The sequence below is a fragment of the Stenella coeruleoalba genome, assembly GCF_951394435.1.
Source record: "Stenella coeruleoalba genome assembly, chromosome: 3".
In the NCBI taxonomy this organism is placed as follows: Eukaryota; Metazoa; Chordata; class Mammalia; order Artiodactyla; family Delphinidae; genus Stenella; species Stenella coeruleoalba.
Genome location: NC_137148.1, coordinates 60022408 through 60042361, shown reverse-complemented (window position 1 = coordinate 60042361; position 19954 = coordinate 60022408). Strand labels below are relative to the sequence as shown.

The 19954-nt window shown below is 40.2% G+C and overlaps 1 protein-coding gene across 2 annotated transcripts in view; it reads right to left on the bottom strand.

Annotated features, from left to right (window-relative positions):
* IQGAP2 (IQ motif containing GTPase activating protein 2) overlaps window positions 1-19954 on the bottom strand; it is a 285569-nt gene that overhangs the window by 118567 nt on the left and 147048 nt on the right. For both annotated transcript variants that reach the window (XM_079917126.1, XM_079917125.1), the window contains 2 exons: window positions 14618-14695; window positions 10849-10925 (listed from right to left, as the gene is read on the bottom strand). In XM_079917126.1, the coding sequence (XP_079773252.1) occupies window positions 10849-10925; window positions 14618-14695 (155 nt within the window). The remainder of the gene's footprint in view (window positions 1-10848; window positions 10926-14617; window positions 14696-19954) is intronic.

The following is a 19954-nucleotide window of genomic DNA, read 5'->3' as shown; positions in this document are numbered from 1 at the left end:
ACTCTGAAAGTCATTCAATGTAAAACAGACATTATGTATTCATCATTCAAAGCTAGAAAGACAGGATACATTCTTTAGTTTATTTTTATTTTTAAAAAAATTTATTTTTTTTTTGGCTGCATTGGGTCTTCGTTGCTGCGTGCAGGCTTTCTCTAGTTGTGACAAGCGGGGGCCACTCTTCGTTGCGGTGTGCGGGCTTCTCATTGCGGTGGCTTCTCTTGTTGTGGAGCATGGGCTCTAGGCGTGCAGGCTTCAGTAGTTGTGGCGAATGGGCTCTAGAGTGCAGGCTCAGTAGTTGTGGCGAATGGGCTGAGTTGCTCTGTGGCATGTTGGGTCTTCCCGGACCAGGTCTCGAACCCGTGTCCCCTGCCTTGGCAGGCGGATTCTTAACCACTGCGCCACCAGGGAAGCCCCCATTCCTTAGTTCAAATTCTAGGTCTTTAGAGACTGTCAAGGATATAAAACTATACAGCCGCTTAAGACTTTACTACCAAAGGTTCATGCCAAACAAGTCACTGTAATTAAAACTAGTATGCTGACATTTCCAAGACCATAATATTTTATGAACCAATTCACTATTTATCACATGGGAAAAATATTCCAGGTAAAAGGGAGCTCATGCCATGTGGAACAAATAAAATGTCAAGCTAGTCACACGTTCCTTTCTAGTAACAGGAATGACAAAATTCAACAGAATTAGACAGGTATGGCAAAGCTACAAAAGAATTCTAGGAAAATAAAATCAAGCCATACTTGAAAAAATAAAAATAGATCCATAAATTATCAAAAATGTATCATTTTATTACTTCCATTCTTTCACAGTACCTGTAGTTTGTAGTTTCTTCTTCCCTTTTACAACTAAATTTAAAAAAACAACTGAACTGACAAAAAATAAATAAAAATAATTCGGTGGGAAAAACTTTGAAAATGCAACAGTAAAATTTAACTAGGGGACACCCATAAAATGTCTTCTAACAAATTTTATATATGTGTGTATTTATGATGTGTATTGCATTAATATTCTGCTAGTTTTAACATACTTTAAACTTCTATTCTTGCATCAAAGCCTAAGCTAATGAATATTTACTATCCTTAATATATTTCTACTTCTATTTCCCCACCTATGTAATGTTGAGATAATCTAGAATTTTAGATGCATTTAAAAAAAATAAATTTATTTAATTAATTTATTTATTTTTGGCTGCGTTGGGTCTTCATTGCTGCACGTGGGCTTTCTCTAGTTGCAGCGAACAGGGGCTACTCTTCGTTGCGGTGCGCGGGCTTCTCACTGTGGTGGCTTCTCTTGTTGCGGAGCACGGGCTCTAGGCGCGTGGGCTTCAGTAGTTGTGGCACGCAAGCTCAGTAGTTGTGGCTCACGGGCTCTAGAGCACAGGCTCAGTAGTTGTGGTACACGGGCTTAGTTGCTCCGTGGCATGTGGGATCTTCCCGGACCAGGGCTCAAACCCGTGTTCCCTGCATTGGCAGGTGGATTCTCAACCCCTGCACCACCAGGTAAGTCCCCTAGATGTATTTTTAAATTTTCATATTATGCACCAAAAGTTTAGATAACTAAATTTGATTAGTTTCTTTTCTAAATTAATCGACATCCAATTTTCCTCTTTCTTAGTTTTACCTTTGGTTTTGCTATGTATAAGCATATTTGCTAAACAGATAAGATGAATGACTCACTAAGTGTACATATTTTACTAGTTTCATTTGTTCCTCGGGTGTTGGTTCTGTTGGTTGAATGTAATTCCTCTTTCATAGCGTTGGTTTCCTTCAAATGTCTGGTATTTCCTGATTTGGGGAAATCTTAAGGTTTGACTTGTTGCTTGTCACTGTTGATTGCAGGTCCCCATGACAGAAGCCAGCCTTAGGGAGACAGTAGGGGAACAACGGGGCTGATGCCCAGAGGGTGCCCGGTGTCTTGTCTTCTTAGATTGGGGTTCCCTGTGTCTTCCTGCAGTCATTAGCTAAGTTGGGTACTCGTGTGCTACCCTGCCATCAGCAACTACACCTGCTGCCTTAGGGAAGGATCAGAGGGCTCAGCGGGTCTAAGCCCAATTCTGCTAGCTTAGGGGCTCTCCTTTTCCATCTCTGCTTGGAGCAAACCCCACAGCAGCTCTGAGCTCTGCTGCAGTGTCTCAGTGGTTTCTGGGCTGTGGTCTTCTGTCTTATTTCTCAGTCAATCCAAACCTATCTGTTTGCTTTCTGTCAAGGGTTATCTAATTTCCTGATCAATGGATAGCATTCTTTCTTACTGCAGATGATTAAAAAAACAAAACAAAACCTACTACTTTAGCCATTTCATGTCAGTTTTGTAAAGAGAAAGACAATCATGCTCAAATATCTTGACAAAACTGTTTCCACCGCATCTCCTTTGTTTGCCCGGTCATTCATTTAATTATTAGTTATGGAATATCTACTGTACAAAAAATATTTTACTCTACTGTGCTGTCCCTAAAATAAAGGTATTTAGTCTTCCACAAAACATAGGTTTGTTGGTAATATGAACTAAATTAATTACACTAACAAAAGTGTTAATGTTCCCCTATGGTACTAAAGAAATTAGAAGACTATTTCTGATTATACTTTTTACTTCTCCACTGTATGCTGTATAATTGTATGCTGTATAATGTAAATCTCACAATAAGCAAACATCCTGGTTTAACTAAAAGTTACCACAAGGTGGAGCTGAGAAGTTAGTTACCTTTTGAATAGAAAAATTGAGTTAGATTTATCTCAAATCAGCTTTTCCTAAGCTAGTCAGGATCAGGTAGAAATCTCATTTGCCTTTACACAGTTTCACCAGAAATGTTTTTTTAAATGTTAATGTGTATTTTTTATTTGGCTTAAGATCTCAACATTTACTTTATCTCTGAGGTTGAAGTTCGAAAAGATGACTTTTCATAGTGTGGGAGTTATATACCGAATCCGTGTGGGAGGTGCTTCCAAGCAAGTTAGTCTAAGGGGCAAATGTTTACTTAGGAAACTGAACTTATTCAGTATTCCCATGATGAAAAGAACCAACAATAGCAGCCCACTCCTTCCCAAGCATTTAAATTCAAATGAGGGAATTCATTACCTGAAGTATATAGGAAATCCAGAATCTTAGTGGTAAAAATAAAAAAGAAGCCTGCCCAATCACCAATTTCTTGGAGCTCTTCAACGCTGAATTTATTAAGCAGCTTTAGTGCCTAATGGGCAACACAAAGAAGCTGACAGCATTCTAAAGGAAGCTGAGGAATTAATGTCACCATTGCTTCCCATGTATAAGAAAGCACTTGGTGTGAAATAGCTAGCTTTTTAGCACACTAAAGGTAGAGTACGTTTGTGTTGCTGAGAGAGGCCAGATACAGAGGGGTTGCCCTAAGGCAGCAAAAGCCTCACTGGCCCATGTGCTCCCATTTGTACTGATAATATCAGTTCAAGTATGGGAAGCAATAAAGAAAGTAAAACACACACACACACACACACACAAACCTATTAGAGTTTTTTTCTACTACTTTCAATATATACATTAAGAGGTGCTACAGTAATAAAATACAAACTTAAAAGGCAGAGGCTGAATTTATTTCAGCTTTTCTGGAGCCCATCATACGTAGTTCATTTTATGCTATAACATGGGAGATGAATGTTTGTAAATCAAAGCCTCATGGCTCACCAGAAAGAAGACGGAACTGGAGTCAAGCCCTGTATCCTGGCCGCAGACTGGCAATATCTCGATGTGTGACTCTGCGTAAGTCACATAACCTAATCCTTCAGTTCTCTCCTCTGTGAAATGAAGGATCTGGACTCAACATCCCAAGGTCCCTCCAGTTCTGAAGTTCTGGGATTCTTCCTTTATAAATATACTAAATATAACAGCTTAGAGACCTGTGCTGAAGTTCAAGTATGATGCCACTGTGCTTTTCATTTTCTAAGTAGTCTGGAAATACTGGACTCTCTTTGGAGGCCAATGACCGGCTGCCTCAGTAACAGTGCAGGTTCTGGGGCCACACAGCCTGGGTGTGAATCCCAACCCTGCCACTAGCTGTGTGACCTTGGCCAGACACTCTGTGCCTCAACTGCTGTGGTTATAAAATGAGACTAATAGCAGTGTGAACAGAAAAGGTATGTCGTGAGGATTAAATGAGATTATACCCGTAAAGTACTTGGAACAGTGTCAGGCACGTAATTAAAAGCTCAGTAAGTGTTAGTCTTTGTTTTTATTATTGCTATTATCCTGGTACTTAAGTCTTCATACAAACCACTTATTAATAACCTATCACAGTGGTGTCCCCACTTTCAACACTAAGAATCTTTTACTATTTCCCCTGACTGACTCCATGTTTTAAATGGTTTTACCCACAGGACAAAATTAGGTTTCCATCTTACAGTCACACGTGTCCCTATTAATATCATGTCAAAATCCAGCATTCTATACCTAACTTTCAATAAAAAGTAAAGGGAATCTTGAGGCAGTCTTATCATAGAAAAATAAGTTCAGTTAAACCAACTGAAAGGTTAAAAACACAAACTCCAGAGACTTCAAGTTGGAATCAATGGTGCATGTGCTGTGTTAGGTGACAAGACAAGCCAAGCCTCAAACAGCTTAGAATTTAGTAGGATGGAAAGGCAGAGCCATAATACTAAATTGGGATAGGAAGCGGGAGAGAGAAGATGGTACAAACAGTGAATTTTGAAAGATATGGCAGGTGCAGCTGCCCTCCCTCACCTTAATCCCAAATCCTGCCACCTCTAGATCTCCCTCCTGAGAAAACAGGATTACAGTCTGTCCTTGGGGTTAAGGAACTATCTCGAGGAAGCTATTCATAAAGGCAAATATGTTCTCTGTCCGAGATGCAAGCAATCTGGTATAAGGCATCCATTGGTTTCTTAACAGGAAAAGGGTCCCAAGGGAAGGGAGTATAGGACAAGAAAACATATGCATTAACTTTGTACCTGAGGAACTGGTTCAAAGGCAACCTGGTTAGCAAAGCAGCCACCTGACCTTGTGGGAGACCTGGTAGAGGAAGCCTTCTTCACAAAACAGTCAGGGTACTTGGAACAGCTGGCCAACCAGAAGTGCGGCTGCCATCGCCACTTTCACAAATTCAAGCCTCGAAGGTGTGCTATTTGGGTATCTTCACTGCATTTGAAAACGTGACCGCTGGACAGCAGCCACATAATCTGCAGCAGGAACAGTCATCCTTACCCAGAGGGGAGGCAGGCATGCCTTTACCTTGTTGCTGTCAGTGTAGCAGAATCTTAACCGTCAAATAAACTTTATTCAGTAAGAAAGCAGAATCCAGAACCCTCATCCGTTAAGCTAGGAAAATTGTTACAAACACATGACCTTAAAAGGAATCCTTGAAGGGTAGCTGATTCTATCCCTTAAGGCAGGAATAATCAGGGCAGGATCGGAACATCCTCTTGTGACCACAAAGCAAGGATATTTCAAAGAAATGTAAGGGATAGAGCTACAAGGACCAAGGAGCTGGCCAGAAAGAGGTCCCAGGACAAAACGGAAGCAATCTGATTCATCAAAAAAGAAGACACTAATCTTGGTTAGATCTGAGAACGGCCTGGAGTTCAAAACGATGTTCAAAGGAGAATGGTGTGAAGTATACGAAAAGGAAGTTGCAATACAGAGATAAAATAAGACACACATAATATTTGTATGGATTTTAATAAGTTGGGAAGTGTCATTAAAATACAGGGGCTTTGTTTTTTCTATGTCTGTCTATAGTGTATAAATATGTGCTTGTTTTTGTACTATTTATACTACAAGAAAGAATAAAGACCAGGAACTCTGAGTAAGCCAAACAGTCGGGAAAACCACGGAAGTGTCCCAAGATAAGAACAGACTGAGGAGCACAGGTGGTGACAAAAATAGCCAGATGAAAAGAGGGTTCAGCACTGATGGTCACACTCAATAGCCAAGCAGAGAGAGGATCCAGAAACAGGATCCCACATGCTATCGGCCAAATGGTCCCAGAGAGCATCAAGCAGAGTCCATCCCTCATCTCCCGGGGGAGAACCTCTAGAATGCCCAACTAATTTCAAGAAAATCTTCAAAAGGCATGCATCAGTTTTCAATAATGTTAACACACCAGGCCAATACATCATGATGACAGGACAATGGGTTATGTAACACTGGCCAAGTAAGACGTGGAAGAAAATCATTTCTGGGTGACAGGGGGTGGAGACTGGATGGTAAATAAAAACCTACCCGAAAGCCATAGACAGAAAAATGACAAGGTCTGGCTGATTTCACAAATCAAGTTGAGTCTGATGCCTGGTGGCCAAGGCTGGACTCACCTTAGGAGAAGAACCCAAACTGGCACCATGTTCTGACTGACAATTGATTGGTTAGAAACCAGATCTGTAACCTGGGTGGGTCTGAAGAGGTATTCTGTTTCTGGTAACCATGTGAGCTCTGGGTAGGTATCAAAATATTATAGCCCTAGGATGAGTCAAAATTAGTAGAGGGACTTCCCTGGTGGTCCAGTGGTTAAGAATCTGCCTTAGAATGCAGGGGATGTGGGTTTGATCCCTGGTTGGGGAACTGAGATTCCACATGCTGCAGGGCAACTTAGTTCATGTGCCTCAACTACTAAGCCCGCATGCCACAACTAGAGAGAAGCCCGTGCACTGCAACGAAAGATCCTGCGTGCCACAACTAAGACCTGAGCAGCCAAAAATAAATAAATAAAAATAACAATAAAATGAGAGGTTAGCAAGCTTCCTGTTTAAAAAAAAATTAGTGGATAGATAACAAAAATATGAGTGAAACTTGTAGTATGGATCTTTTAGGATAGGTTTAAGTGTAGTAAGTTTTTAATAATGTAACTGGGTGTTTTACTTGTGTTTTAAGGTATTTGAGGTGTTCAAAAAAGCAGTCTACTGGGACTTTCCTGGAAGTCCAGTGGTTAAGACTTTGCCTTCCAATGCAGGGGGTGTAGGTTCGATCCCTGGTCAGGGAGCTAAGATCCCACATGCCTCGTGGCCAAAAATCAAAAAACATAACACAGAAGCAATATTGTAACAAATTCAATAAAGACTTTAAAAAAATGGTCAACATCAAAAAAAATTGGGGGGCTTCCCTGGTGGCGCAGCGGTTGAGAGTCCATCTGCAAATGCAGGGGACACGGGTTCGTGCCCTGGTCCGGGAAGATCCCACATGCCGCGGAGCAGCTGGGCCCGTGAACCATGGCCGCTGAGCCTGCGCATCTGGAGCCTGTGCTCCGCAATGGGAGAGGCCACAACAGTGAGAGGCCCACCTAACGCAAAAAAAAAAATAATAATAATAATTTTTTTTTAAAAGAAAGCAATCTACTAAATTTAATAATTTAAAGGAATTCAACTGTATAATGTTTAAACATTTAACAGTTGCTTAATACATTGAGCAATAAATAACAGGCAAAAAGTGTTCTTTTCCATGGCTTCCAGACAGAAAAAAAATTAGTAGTAACTCGTTAGCAAGGTTCTCACTCCATGAGGTGGCTCCTTTTATTGTGCAGGCTTTAAATATTCCAAATAAAGCCACAAAAGGAAAACATGCCATATATACATTTTAAGTCCAAAACACCAAAATAGTTACAAACAGTCATTGTCACTTGGTACTGAAATGTCAGCGTCTGGAGCAGAGAAAGGTTTATTGCAGGGCCAAGCAAGGAGAACGGGCAGCTCGTGCTCAAAAGACCCGAACTCTCTGATGGCTTTCAGGCAAGGGTTTTAAAGACAATGTTAGGGGAGAGGGTCCTAAAAAGCAGGATCAGCTCGGATTGGTTGGTGGGGAGGTAACAGGGTGATGTTCTGGGAATCTCAATCTTCTGGTTCCAACCAGTCTGAGGTCTACACGCTTATGCTCAGCATGTAGTCACCATCCTCTACCCGGGTGAGGGTCTTAGTTTCCGCAGAACTCAGAGATATGCATCAGACTGTTATCCATATCCCTTCAGGAGGAACTAGGAGTCCTGTGTCCTAATCATTTACTCCTTGAGACTGCTCTTTGGAACTGGGGGAAGGCCCAGGAAACAAAAGTCTTTTTTTTTCTGTCCACAAGAGACAGGGGACATGGAGGGGTTTCTGTACCCAGGAAGGCCCTAGAGGGTCCTGCTCAGCTTTAATCCACACTTTTCTTTGAGACTCCTCAATCTTGAGGGGGAACACGTGCAGGATAAGAAGGTGAATAAAGTTTTAGATAGAGAGGTTAATCATAAACTTGCCAGAAGAACGCGGTCTTAGGGGGACTCAGTTTCAAATTTTCCAATGTTTTCTACAATGAACATATTTTTTACTTTAAATAAGGAAAAGATGATAAACATTTCTTTGAAAAGAGCATGAGGCCACTCATTACTGAGGTGAGTCTCTACATGAGGCAGAGCTCCAGAATTCCCAGCGGGGCCGCTGTGCTAACATTAGCTGGAGTCTGGGCTTGAGAACACCCAGCTGAACTGACAGAGAGAGTGATGAATGGCAGGCCTGGGCACGGGGGTTAGAAATCAAGTGAAAAGGTGAGGCAGGCAGGAAAAGGGAAAAGTAGACACAAGCAGGAAGCAAGGGCAAGAACCCAGGGCATCTTAATGAGGTTGTTAAGCCCAAATCAAGAAGACAGGGAACACTAACACACCACTGTAAAGCAATTATATTCCAATAAAGATGTTAAAAAAAAAAAAGAAGACAGGGAACAGAAGACCAGCTGGCAGGGCCAGGCGTGAATTCTGCAGATCAAGTCAGGCCCACAGGTTAGGGCAGGAGGAAGGCAGAGGATCTTCCTGCCTGGCTCCTGATCTATAATCAGAACTTCTGACCTGCTTAATTCCCTGGCAGGTAATGCCAACTCTCTACACCAACAACACTGCTGTATCTGCAGCCAGGATGTAACGGCTGAGGATGTCTTTGCTCATTTTCAGCACCACTTCTAATCATGCAGTGAGGTCAAACCCACCGTACTTATGAAATGGCTCTGCTATCCAGCTTCCAAATGTGTCTGGCCCGACAGAGCAGAATATCAGCCTCGTCTGCATTCTAAACCATAGCAGGAAAACGTTTTGATAGAAAACACTTTAGATACACCTGAGACTTCTCCGTTCCCTATCAAGGAGCAGCCATACGGTAAGTTTAGAACAGAGAAAAGTGAAGGAGAGTCTCCCAGAGAATGCCATTTATTAAGAGAATATTGCTTTTCAAGATCCTACTTTAAAAATTCCTACTTAAGGTCAGATCTGGGGAATAACATTCGGCAGGAATCTGCTCCAGTAACGGAGACTTCCAGGATGAGTAACTAAACACCTGAGAAAAACTGTCGGAGAAAGCAGGAAGTTGCCTTTTCTTTGTTTACCAAGCTGTTCAAGCCATTGTTAAAACTATGGCAGGCATACATTTGTAAGCCTCGGTGCTATTCTCTGTAACTTCTTTGCAACAGTGACATCACCAGAAAGGAACTTAGCGCACCATTTCTTTATAAGCTGCTTACATTAACACCCCAGGTGTCCGCTGCAGGAAATCAATTTAAGCTTACAGAAGACACCCATGAGCAGGCTATGGATTTGGAGATTAGAACCCTGATGCATGGATACCATAATGATTAACTAATGGCTGGCTTAGCAGGTCACGAAGTGTTAAGCGATGATTCTAGGCACTGAAAAGCATTTGACCAAGAATGTTGGGCAACATATTGGATAATATTCCTCAAAATGAGCACTTGTGCACAAAAAGTTTTTAGAAAACCTGCTGGAATAATGATATACTAGCCACATATGAGGGGGCAGGCATAGAAGCGTTTTTTTCCCAGTTGTCCTAAATTACTAGAGTAAAAGGAAATCACAGAATAGGCACCTACATTTGGTCTGTATTTCAAGCAACTGTCATCTTCCAAAGAAATCTCGTAAGGACTGATGGGGTGGGAGAATCAAATTATTTGACATAATCGAAATTCTTTAGTAAGCCAGCATTGTAATGAATTATTATAAAAATCTTCTCCTTTGGAGAGGAAGAAAGCCAGGAAGAAGTTAATATAAACCTCTAGGCTGAAGACGGTGCCAGGAAAATGACTTCTAGTGATATAAACACAAGGCAGATGTTCTAAGAGAAATTTAAAATTTAATTAGACGTGAAGCCTTCCAGCCATTACCTGTGTACACACAAGACAACAGCCACAAACTAGATTTTTAGAATCATTTTTGTTACCATCTAAAAATCACATTGCTCCCAGGCCAATAAGGTAAGAAACAATCTGTGACTGGTAGAATTTCAATATTTAAAAACATTAAGATATCAAACAATTGCTTTAAAAAAATGAATGTATTGCGATTTGACTAATTTAAAGCAACTTCTAAGTTTCTTCTTTACCCTTACGGTACAAGTTCCAGTGAATGAAAGTTCAAAAGACTTTTTCATAGTGATTTTTATTAATCTATGCTAAGAATTGAGCCAAGCTAATGATTTTAAGAGTATGAAAACCAAATGTATGACTATTAAAGCTGTTCATTTGATGCATTTTGGCTATATTTGTAAAGTAGATCATAACTGAAGAATATGGTAGCACATTATTATCAGATTCCTAGAAATTTCAATTAAAATTTTCTCCTTATTATACTCACAGGTCTTTCATTCATTTTCTGGTTTTCTGTTTTGAAATGGATTAAAAAAACAGAAAAATATTTTTCAAGTTCAAGTATTGTTTTTATGTGACAATTACCTTAATTTTATACCAGCAAATTTAGAACTCAACTCAATTTAAAAAGAAGTTCAGATTATTAAAAAAAACTTGAAATAAAAAAAAAGAGCTCTCTTTCAAAACTGAAATTGTGGTTTTATTTAAATTTACTTCCTAGACTTCAAATGTATTTTTTTTCCCACCTCAGTGCGTGAATGCAATATATCATTCTTGGTATGTTTTTCCGGTCATAGACATCTGTTGTTTCTGGGTAAAATATCTGGAAAACAAAAGGGGAAAATGTGTTTATTATTTTCACAATTATTTTAACTCTCCCAAATGACCCTACTCTGATTGTCCTTGCTGTTCTATATTTATTTAAATGAAGAGGACACTCCAGTTGTGCCTCATCTTGTTCTTCATGCGGACCAATCACTGCATCTGGTCCCCTGCCTGACAGCGCCTCCTAGTGGCTCAGGAGAGTGGGGGATTCACAGTCAGCCACTCCAAGAAGGCTTTGTCCACAGGGCTGGGTAGCAGTTTCATTGCACAAGGCATGAGCCCATGCAGGCTTTGCTTTCTGTATCAGAGTCACTCTTGTGACTGCCCAGAGAAGGGTGTCCTCTTGAAAGCATTTTATTACGTTGTTAAGAACTTGGCTACACAGTTCTGTAAATATGCGTGTACACACATACAATGCACACATATGCATGTATTACTTTAAGCAGAAAAAAAAAAGTATCCATTTTTGCTGAATAAAATCTGGAAAGTAGATAAAGTATGAAAGAAAAATACCTATAACCCCACCTCCAGATTGTCACTATTAGCATTTTGGTATATTTTCTTCCGGTCTTTTTTCTGTATGTCTCTGATTTTTTATATTTATGTATGTGAGTGTTTAAAAACCAAACGGCATGTATTACAAACCTATTTAACACTTAATAGAACACGACTGTTTTACATTCCTTTCATTACTCTGTAAGAACATTATTTCTAAATAGAAGCATATGATTCTTTGATATTTTTGAACCATAATTATAACCAGCTCTCCAGGGTTGAACAATTTTTTACCCCCAATTTTGTCCCTATTATAAGTCACTACAATAAATATCCCTGCATTTTCTGAGCACCTGACTGCATCTTTTGGATAACCATCTATGTATGGAGTTAGTAGACTGAAAAGTCTGAACACTAAAACTTTTAATACACCTTTACACTCTTCTTGAGCTTGAAACTAAAAGCCTAATAAGAAACAGATTTCAGAATGGGGCACCAAAAATGAGTAATTAGGATTGAAGCTTCTGAGATTAAGATAAGCTTGTTGGCATTACTTGCTTTCAGTAAATATTTTATAAAATTTGACATAAAAGCTAAAATTAAATCATGTACCATATGGTAGTACTTGATACTCAAGCACAATTTTCTACTGGACATTGAAAAAAGCTAAGAAAAGAGAAAAGCAAAGCTTCTTCAGCTACAAATGTACAGTCACTGAGTGCTTACAGAAATATCTGTAGCTTATGAAATTGCAAAGGTCTTTCCAACTTTCCTTTAATACTTTTGCTGTTAAAGTATCAATGAGAAGAGGATTCCCAATTCAGAAGAATATGACTAGGTTTAAAATTCTACTATGTAAGCAGAGGACCACTATAACTCTCCCTCTCTTCTTTAAACAAGAACCTTTTACATTGATATTTCTCCTGGAAAATCATCATGAGTATGTCTTCTTCTTCAATTTACAGAAGAAGATGGGATCAATTTATAGTTTACTGAAACGTTTTCTTCAACATTGTAACTCCAATGTGTAACATGACACTGAGCACAGGGCAGGCAGTTCATATTGCTAAATGAAGGCATTAATTAATATATCAAAGTCAATTCAGTATACTGTTGGCCTCTCATTTCCTGAAATGTAATGTATCACTGACTTCGTAATAAACATCGGGGTTAAAATAGAATCTGTTACATGGATCACTTGTTTGGCTTAAAGTCAAAATAAATGTGGTCCAACATACACACAATTTGAGAAGGTTTAAATCATAATGAAATTATCCTAATTTAACATATGCTGCCTCATACAGAAAAACTGCATTTCAATGTCTGTCGTTATTAATCTGTTTACCGCTCAACACCCTGTTAGTACTTACTAAATTGCAGTTTAGAAATAAATATGAACTCTCTATTATAACTATTGCCCAGAAAGGAACACTATTCAATGTTTTTAACATTTTAGAAGGGAAAGTAGTTTGATTAGAAAAAGGCAAAATAAAATAGATCAACATTGACTATTGCAAGAAAAAAGGAGCTGAGTTAAAACAGGTATTAGCACAAATGTATTTAAAAAAAGGCATTCATAATTTACATGAAGGAGTCCTTTGTTTTCGTTGTGGGGTGTGTTTTTAATTGCAAACCTGGATTAGTAATAAGAACAACAACATACGTCTAAATAAGTCAGTAGCCAATACCCTTGCTGGACCACTCTTAAATCATTTCTTTAAAATAGCTGTACATATTAAGCAATTCAAAAAAGGGAACTACGGGTACATATAGAAACCTGATGGATCTCAAGTGAATTATGCTTAGTGAAAAAAGTCAATCTCAAAAGGTTACCTACCGTATGGTTCCATTTCTATAACATTCTCAAAATGACAAAACTATAGAGATAGAGAATAGATTAGTGGCTGCCAGGAGACAGGGCTGGGGAAGGGATGCTATATATAATGTCCAACCTCTCTGCAGTATCTGCATCTTGATGGTGGTGGTGGTCACACAAATCTATTCATGCATAGAACTACACACACACACACACACACACACACACACACACACACACACAAATGAATGCATATAAAAATGGTGAACACTGAATAAAGTCTGGAGTCTAGTTAACATTAATACACCAATGTCAATTTAATTCTGTACTACAGTTATGAGATGTCACCATTAGGGGAAGCTGAATGAAGTTTACACGAAGATGTACTATTTTTGCAACTTCCTGTGATTCTAAAATTATTTCAAAATAAGAAGTTTAAGAAATAGCTCTACAATTTCTATCACATGTAATTATTTCTTCATTTCCTCCACTTGTCTATATATCTCACAGGTGTAAGGGTGCCTGCTCTTTGAATTTAACAAGTTCTGAATATTTGCTGAATGAGTTTTATTTGGAAGATCTATTTCAAGAGTAAGAGCTCTAATCCCCTAGCCAGTAAAATTTAAAGTGATACTATGATTTATAATAATACTTTATCGAAATAAATTTATAATGATGATTTATAGTGATACAATATATACGGATACAACGAGACTTGGAATCTTAAGTATAAAAAGCAACACAAAAAAGGGAGGTGGCTCTTCTAAATCAACTATCTACCAGCCAAAGCCTGCTCCGACCTTGTTTAATTTATTTTTTTCTTTTTTTTCTTTTTTTTTTTTTTTTGCGGTACGCGGGCCTCTCACTGTGTGGCCTCTCCTGTTGTGGAGCACAGGCTCTGGACGCACAGGCTCAGCGGCCATGGCTCATGGGCCCAGCTGCTCCACGGCATGTGGGATCTTCCCGGACCAGGGCGCGAACCCGTGTCCCCTGCATCGGCAGGCGGACTCTCAACCACTGTGCCACCAGGGAAGTCCTAATTTATTATTTTTTTAATTTATTTATTTTTATATTAAGTGGGTTTTTTTTCTTTTTTTTTCTTTTTAAACATCTTTATTAGAGTATAATTGCTTTGCAGTGGTGTGTCAGTTTCTGCTTTATACCTTGTTTAATTTATATACACTTTCACCTGGCTGCTCTCAGTCTGAGTTCTTGCCTGAGTACTTTTTATAGGCCTTTCCATATTTCTGTTAGTTCTCACATTTCTCATTTCTGAGGCAATAAGGACATTTGCTGCATTAACGTACCCCAGTCTGCTAAATTTCTTTCCACAGTGAGGTGTTTGCATTACTCCTTTTGTCTTCCCAGTTCAGGCTTACCTTGGGTAGACCAATAGACTCCATCGCTCTTAACCACTGGACGGTGTTATCCGTGTGTCGAAAATGAAGGCCCGACTTCTAACGTGAGGATGCGTGATGGTTGGGGGAGGGGGAGTGGAAAGAAGGGAACGCACAAACAGTGAGTCAAAAAAGTAATAACTTTTTTCATTAGCAGGATGCTTTCAATTGTCTTTCTCCTAGAATCGTGTTATGAACGCTCATATAAAACAACCAGAGATCCAATAAAGGAGATGACACTATCTCAGCAACACTCCAACCATTTGGGATGGACTGTCCCAGTTCCCAGAATTCACATGTTTGAGGTAATTCTGAACTAGAATCTCAAAGACCATTTTCTGTCTAGCACGCCTTAGGATGTTTTATGAGACACACGTGCACATAGATGAGCATGTGCACACGTGCGCACGCACACACACACCATGTCAAGACTGTGGCAACCATAGCTGAGAGGACTGTAACTTCAAGAAAAAAAAGGATTTTTAGAAGACTAAATGCCTTTTTTTTGGTGGTTTCTGGCTCTGCCAAACCATTTTTTCTGATCACGAATGTAGTATGATTTCTGTAAAAAACCTGAAAAATACAAAGATGAAAACAAAAAGCACCCCACGATTCAGAGCTAATTTTAGTATTTATTCCTTCTATAATCTAATTGTAATCTTGGCCTTGTACAAGAAGTAAACTTTCACTGGAAATATTTTACAAGACCTTTTCCTACTCATATAATAAAAATAGGCTATGTTTTCCATTCCTAACAGTCCTAATCAGCCAGCCATTATTTTCTCCATAAATAAAGTATTCTTGTTGCTATTTCATGAAGTTTTATCAGGCAATGAACCATTGTGAGCTTTAAAATGATCTTATATATTTCATTAGTTAAATGTGTACCGTAATGTTATGTATTTTATTTTCATTTCAAATAAAATAAGAAGTAACTACAGCAAGTTTCATCATAACTAACACCCAGTGGTAGATCATCACGTTCAGAAAGTCTAGCTCTTCTCTTTTGTGAAGGGAAAAAGGGTCATCTTACGTGACCTTTTACAATCTAATAGTTGGAAAGCATTTTTGTTGCTGTAAGGAATTATGAAGTATAAGCTAATTAACATTTGACAAATATTTACGTGCTTTTGATAGTGGCCACTATTTTTTTTTTTTTTTTTTTGCGGTACGCGGGCCTCTCACTGCTGTGGCCTCTCCCGTTGCGGAGCACAGGCTCCGGATGCACAGGCTCAGCGGCCATGGCTCACAGGCCCAGCTGCTCCACGGCATGTGGGATCTTCCCAAACCGGGGCACGAACCCGTGTCCCCCTGCATCAGCAGGCGGACTCTCAACCACTGCGCCACCAGGGAAGCCCAGTGGCCACTATTTATTAAGATTGGACTGTGTGTGTCAAGCACTTTACGTAAATTATCTCTGATTTTCAAAACACCCTGCAAGGTAGTTATCATTCTCATTTTTTAGAGATGATGAAATCCAGGCCAAAAAGATGAAGTGACTTGCCTAAAGTCAAACAGCTGTTAAGGGGCTGAGCTGGGATTCAAGACTAGGTCTCTCTGGATCTTAAAACCTTTCCTGTGCTAACACTCCCCAGGGAAGAGGGCAGGACATAATGACCAGGGGGTTATTCTTCACAGGGAAGAGATTAGCTAATTACTATGAAATAACTAGAGGGAGGGGGAAGTGTACGGAAAGAGAGGAAGGATGGAAAAGAATAAAGAGAGAGAGAGCACACAGACAGTTAACAGCCAGGTGGTAGTGTCTGAGGGTAACTCTGCATCAACTTTTGCAGAATACAAACACTTCTCAGACACGGCCACTCTGCGACCGTGGAGGGACAAAGCGGAGGTAATCCTCAATCACGTCAGGGCAGAGGACCTCAACACCACAAAGTAACTAAACATCACCCTCTTCCAACTCAGACGGGCGACTTAGTTCTTGTCTGATGTCAATCTGGTTCCTATTCAATATTCTCACCTCCTAGATAAAAATTACCAAGATACCAAACTGATCGCGCTTCCTGACAATACTGCAACGATCCTTGCGCTTCCCTAAATCCTTATTAGAATCACTCAGTACAAGCTTAAATCTCCACTAAGCTATTTCTCTTCCTTATAGCTCCGTGGGTATGCATTTTTTCTTGGCAAATCATATTTAAATAAATATAATTTTATGTTGGTTTCTGAGAGTCTTTGGCTGGTAGCCTTCAACAATCCAAATTATATAACAAAAACATCCCATCCATTTAGTGGTTTCATTAGCTAGGTAACCTCAGCAAAGTTACAAATCTCTTTGAACCTTGGTTCCTCGGCTACAAAAGGGAATCGTATGCTTCTTTGGGTTGAGGATTTAATGAGATTTATACATATAACACTTAGTTGCAAAGTACACCTAAAATGCAATAAATGTTAGTTATTGTAATTGTAAGACTGGGCTTGAAAATTTATTCACCTGTAAGGCCAGAAAAAGGTTTAGCGCTTCATGTGAGAGGCACTGAAGGAAAGCGTGGTTATCAGAGTCATATTTCTACGGTAAATGAGTGATAGATTTTAAATCCTTCGTCCGCTTTAAACACCTGAGGAATGCTGACCTCAGAACCCTATGGCCCATGCCTGCCTATTTAAGGAGTAAGCTTCAGTGAGCGAACTGCATTAACATCTTCAATCTACCACGTTTACTTCAATTAGAACAAAAACAGTCTTCCCAACAGGCTCAAAATAACCTTAGTCTACTATAACCATTTATAACTTGTCTACTTTTTCACCAGTCCTACACTAATATTAATGTACTAGGCCAGGTGGTATGTCTATAGTCATAACTTGGCCAAGGGCTGTTACCGCACATCTACCTAATTTCTTTCCTGTATTAGACTAGAGAGTATATGCTGATTTTCTACTGCTGAGCTGCTACAGCACCAGCAAAAAAGATTACTGTAGTTTAAATTGAATAGATGAGGTATTATGTAAGACTTCTTTGGATGGTAACTTCTTACGTATCAGGATCAAAGCATTTTAGAACTATGAGGTAGTTTAAAACCAGTAATTATTCTAATTTGCTCATTTTATAGATGAGGCAACTGATGCCCTAAGTATTTAAGACACTCGAGTTGACCTAACTTGTTGAGCTCTGGATCAAGACTAGCTTGCAGAATTCCCTGACTTCAAGTCCAAATATTCTGGTTAATTTACTGCTCACAGAGCCTCAGGACAAACACCTGTAACACTTACAGTGTAACACTTACAGTGTGCTTACCTCTGTCAGGCAGGCACTGGGCCTTGCATAGATCACATTTGTTCTTCACAATTTCTCAACAAGGTTGATATTGTTACTATTTTCCCACCTTACATTGGAGGAAACTGAAGCTCACAGAGGCAAAGTTAGTGGCAAAGCCAGATTCTGAGGTGTTTCGGTTCTACAGCTCATACTACTGACCACTATGTACATGCTTTCCCTATCTAAGGCCCACCTAAGTGTTCAATGCGCGTTTATTGTACGTCTGCAACTGTCAATGCACTGTCCAGAGTGATAGTATTCTTTGGCTTCGAGCCTTATCAGACTGAATCCTCTCCAAGGAATGCCCCTCCTACCTCCTCCTCTTTCTCTTGGTCATCCTAGTTGGCTTGGGAACATTCATCCTTCAAGCCCCACCATGGAAACCTTCCTGGCTTCTTTACCAGCCCAACCCCCTTTAGAACTGACCACACTATTCTTGGTTGGCTCCTACCATCTACCCAGCCGTCTTCTCTTCACTGCCTTCCACCCATTTCCAGCCCCTTTCCAGGATTCACCCTTTGTTTTCCCTCTTGAATCCACTCACTTCTTGTCTCTGCAGGCCACTGTCACCTGTCACCTGGACTGAGTAATCCCCTCATGCACTCTGCCTGCATGTCCACCCTCCGTCCAATGTGTTCTCCACATAGCAGTAGAGAAATCTTTCTAAAGCACATACTGTACCATGATGTCTCTGCCAACACTGAAACAGCTTCCCCCTGTACTTAGGTTGAAGTCACTCATTGTACTTAGGTCCTCCATGTGTCACTGAGTAATCTGTCTCTGCTTCCCTCCTGGTCTCATTTCTTACCACTGTCCCTCACCATAGCCTTTCAGCCACTCAACTTGGCCAAGCTCTTTTCTTCCTTGAGCTTCTCACAAATGGGTCCCTTCTCTCTGGACCATCCTCCCCATTCCCTACCCTTAACTCTCCATACGGACGAGTTTCCTCTCATTCTTCCAGCCTCAGAGTAAATGTCTCCTCAGAGAAGCCCATGGCTATCTGTCAATAATTCTGGCTTTCATTTCTTCCTTCATACACTTATCACAATTCACAACTGTCTATTTTACTCACAGTCTCTCTCTCCAACTGACCATGAAATCATGTCTGCCCTGCTGCCCAGTCTGCCACTGGTGCCTGGAACAGTGGCTGCCACATGGTAGGTACTAATAAGTACTGTATGGATAATTGAGCCGTATCCTTTACGTATTTCTATCTTAGGACAATTTTATCTGCTTTCTGTATAACTTTATTAAAATGTATTATATTAATGTGTGTCTGCCTATAGTCAAACCTTTGTAGACTCTAAGAAAAAAACTGCCTGGGGTGATTATTAAGAATGCAGCTTCCTGGGTCCCTGGCTAAGATTCTGCCTGACTCAGTAGTCTGGGATGGGGCCCAAAAGTTGACGTTTTTACACACACCCATCAGGGGGTCCCACAGGAAGTTTGAGCATCACACTTAGAGGAAGAGTTTCAGTAAATATTGAATAAAGTATTGAATAAAGAATAGAAGACAAGAAACGGAGCACTCTGGCTTACTACGAACTACTGTCATTCGTTCCTTCACCCAACAGCTATTTCCCCAGCACAGCCTATGGGCCAGAACCTGCACCATTCACTGGGGATATGACAGAGGAGACACACACAGTTCTTGCCTTCATGACAAAATAATCATTACAGTACTCCGTGGTGTGTCCTTGTGTGCATGGCATGACCATGCAACTCAGACCTGGAAGGGGGGTGGTGGGAATGGTCAGGGAAAGAATACTCATCACTGGAAGGTTTAACTCTAATACCTAGCATATCTTTCTAAACCTAAGTTAATGAGGGGCCAAGGCTGTAGATAAGCTGGCAGACAAAGAGGATGGGGCAGCATGAAAGCTCCCATCTACTTAGCTCAAAGCCATCATCAGTGCCACAACTGAGGCCTTGCGATTCGGGACAGAGCTTTTGCATCGGGGACACCCTGCCCAACAGGTGGGTCATATTTTACGGCTGCAGTCCAGGCAGACCCTGCAGTGAGCACCCAGGCTCACTGAGCTCAT